Source organism: Coturnix japonica, unplaced genomic scaffold, assembly GCF_054131305.1.
Source record: "Coturnix japonica strain WE unplaced genomic scaffold, WE-NBRP24 Scf045, whole genome shotgun sequence".
NCBI classification, from domain to species: Eukaryota; Metazoa; Chordata; class Aves; order Galliformes; family Phasianidae; genus Coturnix; species Coturnix japonica.
The window spans coordinates 2945237-2949528 of NW_028188948.1; the positions used below are offsets into that span (position 1 = coordinate 2945237).

Here is a 4292-nt window from a genome sequence, read left to right on the forward strand (position 1 = left end):
CTGGATGAGATCCCTGATCAAGGTGTTCAACAGGAGCTGAGCCCTGGGGGACACCACTCGTGGCTGGCCACCAGCCAGCAAATGCTGCTCTGGGTGTCCAGGCTTGGCCGAGTGAGGACAAAACTGCCTGGCCTCAAACGAGGCAGAGGAGCCACGATGCCATGTGAGGTATCTTTATGGCTGTCTGTACATCGCACAGCAGGCCCGGCTGCCCCTGCTTCTCCCCTCCATGGGAGCTGGGGGGCTGTGACACAGCACAAATGAATGCAGGCAGAGGGATACGTCAAAGGAAACACAAAGCATTTAATGACAAATCATAGAAAACAATGAGTAACAGAAACAACAATATTCCTAAAATTGCCATCCCACAACAACTGAGTGTCCAGACAGGGTCCCATCCCACTGCAATGATGACTTTGGAGGATGGCTCTGTTCTGCAGGGGAGGGATGGGGCTGCTGCTGGTGCCCCTGGAATGCTGCCGCTGCTGCCTGGTGCTGCAGGGCCGGCGAGGAGCTCAGGGTTACAGGTAGCCGTACATGTCAGCTATGGCCATTTCTATCTCCCGCTGCACCAGGAACTGCACGGGGCCGATCTTCATCTGCTGGGCCGCCCGCTGCCGCTCCTCCTGGGCCAGCCTCTTCATGCGCTCCCGCTCGAGCCGCTGCTCGGCTGTGATGGGCAGCGATTCCTCCAGCACTCTGGGTAGCGCACGGCCACCTGCCCGGGGCCCCACGCAGGGCACAAAGTCCATGGGGCGCTGTGGCCGAGGCTGCTGCTGGTGCAGCTGTGGCAGTGGGTCCCTGCACAGCACGGAGCTCCTCCATGGTGTCTTCTTGGCAGCGTTCTCCTTCCGCGCCGTGCTGCCTGGAGGTGCCGGCACTGCCTTGGCTGAGCCTCTGCCTTGGGGCTGGAGGGCAGCAGGGCTGGCGCTGGCTGTGGGTTGGGGCTGCACAGAGAGTGGCTGGCGCACCGGCCCCACCGCAGTCACTCTCTGCCCCAGCGGGTGCACGGCCTGGATGGATTCACACAGGTGCACGTGCAGCTCGCTGGCAGTGCCCTTTTGCCCGCTGCTGCTGGCTCCTGTGTTGGCCCCAGGCTGCTTCACTTGATGTGGGCGTTTGCAGCCTTTTCTTTCTTTTCCTTCCTTGCTTGGCAGCAGCTTCCTTTTCTTGGCTGGAGCGCTGCTGGTGGGCTGCTCCTGCTGGGAACTCTCCCCTTTCTGGGCCATGTCAGCAGGCGCAGGGCGCTTGGCCCGCTTGGTGCTGCCCCTCTTTTTCTTATCTGCCACCCGGCAGATAGTAGAGCCCAGTGACGGTGGAAAGGGAGCATGAAGAACCTGGGGCTGCTTTGGCTGCACCTCCTCAATGAGCTGTGCGGGTTGGGCTGAGGGAGGTGTGGTGACAGCCAGCGTGGTTGGCAGCGGACTGAGCCGGGCACTCGCTGGTGGCACGACAGGGCACAGCCGTGTCATCTCATACTGCAGCTCAGACAGGAACCCAGGGGATGGTGGAAGCCCCCAGAAGGGGTCGCTGTGGGTCCCGCTGGCAGCCTGTGCCTCCGTGCTGAGCTCTGTGCTTTCCCAGGGGTTGTCAGGGAGCTCAGCGATGAAGCATCCTGGGGCAGGGCTTCTCGGCTTCTTGTGAGGCACCTCAGCAGCTCTTGACACATCTGAAAATGCAAGATGATCACCGTTTTGGGGACTTCCCACACACACTCTGTGCAAACACACACCTGTGGGCTGTGCAGCCCCGAAACTCACCACTGATCCAAGAGAGCAAACCCTGAATGCCCGTGATGTTCTCCGGCACATCCGAGCTGGTCGCCACTGCTGGGAAAAGCAAGAAAATGCCCAAGGTTCAATGCCAGCTCTCCAGTACCATGTTCATCCCGTACCAAGGGATCTCTGGTGGACGCTGTGTTCCCATTACAGATCAGGACGGCAAAGTTAAGTGTCAAGGCCAGGGATTAAGACCCCAGGAACAGACAATGAGAACAGTTCCAGGAAAGAATGGACAGAAAGCCAAAGTAGAAAGACAGTGCACCAAAGCCAGACGTCCACTGTGTGTCTGTACCTCTCTTGGGTGCTGGGCCACACTCTGTGCTCCTCCCCTGGCTTTCGGCAAGGCTGCGCTTTGATAGAATGCTGCTTGCATCAGCTTCTGACACGAAGGAGACAAGAAAGACATGAAGAGCATCTCAATGGAGGAAGATTTGAGCACAGCCAACAACAAGCTTCTGGTCTTCAACAGCAGTTTCTTCAGTTTGCCTTTCTGCTGCCACAACATTGTGCCCTTTCTGCAGTCAGCAGAGATCTGCAGAGTCCTTTCTTCTCTCTTCCATCACACACACTGCCCTTCATGCAGCCCTATTTAGAGGCAGGTACCCACACCACAGCTCACAAGAGCTTCTTACCCATGGAGGCTTTCCGTTTCCCCTCTTGTTCCGCACCGTTCCATGGATTTGCGGTCTCCGTCCCTACAACAACAGATCAGGTGTTGATTTCACAGATACCAGCGAGAAGCTGAAATACTGTCCAGTAAGCCCATGCTCCCCCAGAGAACAGAAGGATGCTACTTTGACAGCCCAAACACAATCTGTTTGATCACTTCTCGCTGCGCCTTCCTGCAAATCTTAAGGTTTCTTGACATTCCCTGCAGCACTGCCCCCGCCCAGAAGTAACAGTCAAATATCTCCACACTTCATGACAGAGGGCTGAGGACACTCACTTTTGCCTGGCAGTAAGGACAGGCCATCCCCATCAAGTCCCTCTGTGAGCTGAAAGGCGACGCTGGATCCTTGGCAGCCTGCTGGCTGCTTCTGAAGAGAGAAAGGAAGAAACATGGGAGGGAACGTGCAGCCACGGTTTGCAGAGAGGTTCCAGATGGTGCCAGAGATGGGATATCAGAGTGCTGAGACACTATTTATCACTAAGGGAAAACAGCCTGAGCCACATTCCTGCCATTAGCCCAGGCTGTCAGCAGTGAGCACAGAACCCGACCACTTATTGAGGGCACAAAGGACCAGTAGGGCTCCTCCCACTCCGTCCCTTCCCTTAAAAATGAGACAAAGGAAGAAGAACCAAGCAAAGAAACCCAGCCATACCTTTCCACTCACAGAGCAGAAATAGGAATAGCAGTCATCTCCTGGCTGAGACATGGCTGGTGAAGTCTCAGAGGAAGCTGAAGCTCCCAGGGCTCTCTCCACAGGAACGTGCCCCGCTCTTGGAAAGAGCTGGCTTCACTCTTCCTAAGACTGCCTCGAACCCCGAAATCTCCTTTTGGACAGGAACCTTGCAGAAAGTTGCGACAAGTGAAAAACTGTCAGGAAGAAGCATTTTCCCAGCTTTCTTATGCACCCAGCCATCTGCGGGGCAGCGCAGCACAATTTGCTCTTGGTGAAGGTCGCGTTTGTCATGTCTGACATGAAGCTGGGAACCCGGCAGCAGTTTTCCAGGGCAGGAATGACATTTCATCATCCTCACCGTAAGATGGGATGGAATTTCCACAAGAACCCATTTCCCTGCAAGCAGCCATGCTGAGGGGCACCGCTGGAGCTGGGAACTCCTCCCCAGCACAGCTTTTCTGCTGAGACACCTCCTGGCAACCACCCAGCACCAAACCCAGCTCACCTGCTGGGCCTGCTCAGCCCAAGCTGTGCCCAGATCACGCACACGCCGCAGCGCTGCTTCAGATGGGCTCTCACAGGGTGATCAGCTCCAAGGAGGGCCCAGAGCTCAGTCTGCGTGCAGACACTCACCAGAGCACCAGCTCTGCTCACCAGCTGTGGTACAAATGCTCCCACCCGGCAACGGTTGTGACCTCAGCGAGTGTCTGCATCACTGCTGTGCTTTCATCATAGGCGAAGGGAATGGACTCCTTCTAGATCCAAATGGTAGGAAACCAATGCCAGGGTCATCCAGTGGGGTGTTTTTAAGTAAAATAACAGAGAAGTGAAGCTGAGTGTAGTGCAGCCCAATAAAAACCAGTAAAGGCCAATATGGCCTCATAGTGGTCAATGGAGTTCCAGAGGAACCTGTAGGAAACAAAACCCAAGGCCAGTGCAGCCATCTCTGGTTGGGGTTTTAAGCCCCAGGGCTGATATCGGCCTCTCAGACTGTGGCTTTAAGTCCCAGGGCAGTGCTGGCCTCCCCGGCTGTGTCTGCATCTTCAGGCTCTCAGGCTGGTGCCGGCCTCTCTCAACTGTGGCCATGGCTTCAAGGCCCTGGACTGTTTCAAGCTTTTCAAGCTGTGCCTTTAGTCTCCAGGGCCTTTTTCAGCCCGTCTGTCTGTGG

At 56.3% G+C, this 4292-nt stretch overlaps 1 protein-coding gene across 1 annotated transcript; it reads right to left on the reverse strand.

The window, feature by feature from the left end:
• Positions 1-283: 283 nt before the first annotated feature.
• Positions 284-3953, reverse strand: LOC107318441 (uncharacterized). Its single transcript, XM_085531885.1, has 7 exons — positions 3630-3953; positions 3104-3290; positions 2728-2818; positions 2414-2476; positions 2074-2160; positions 1761-1829; positions 284-1669 (listed from the first exon to the last, which is right to left on the reverse strand). Exons 2-7 carry the CDS (start codon positions 3155-3157, stop codon positions 522-524), a joined length of 1512 nt encoding a protein of 503 aa, XP_085388011.1. The 5' UTR covers positions 3158-3290; positions 3630-3953; the 3' UTR covers positions 284-521.
• Positions 3954-4292: the final 339 nt, after the last annotated feature.

Excerpts from the sequence above, each read along its gene's own strand:
- LOC107318441 (XM_085531885.1), bottom strand. The coding sequence starts at position 3,157 with ATGTCTCAGCCAGGAGATGACTGCTATTCCTATTTCTGCTCTGTGAGT. Across the intron at positions 2,161-2,413 it reads GAAACGGAAAGCCTCCATGG|AAGCTGATGCAAGCAGCATT; the intron begins GTAAGAAGCTCT and ends CCTTCGTGTCAG. Across the intron at positions 1,830-2,073 it reads TGGCCCAGCACCCAAGAGAG|CAGTGGCGACCAGCTCGGAT; the intron begins GTACAGACACAC and ends TGCTTTTCCCAG.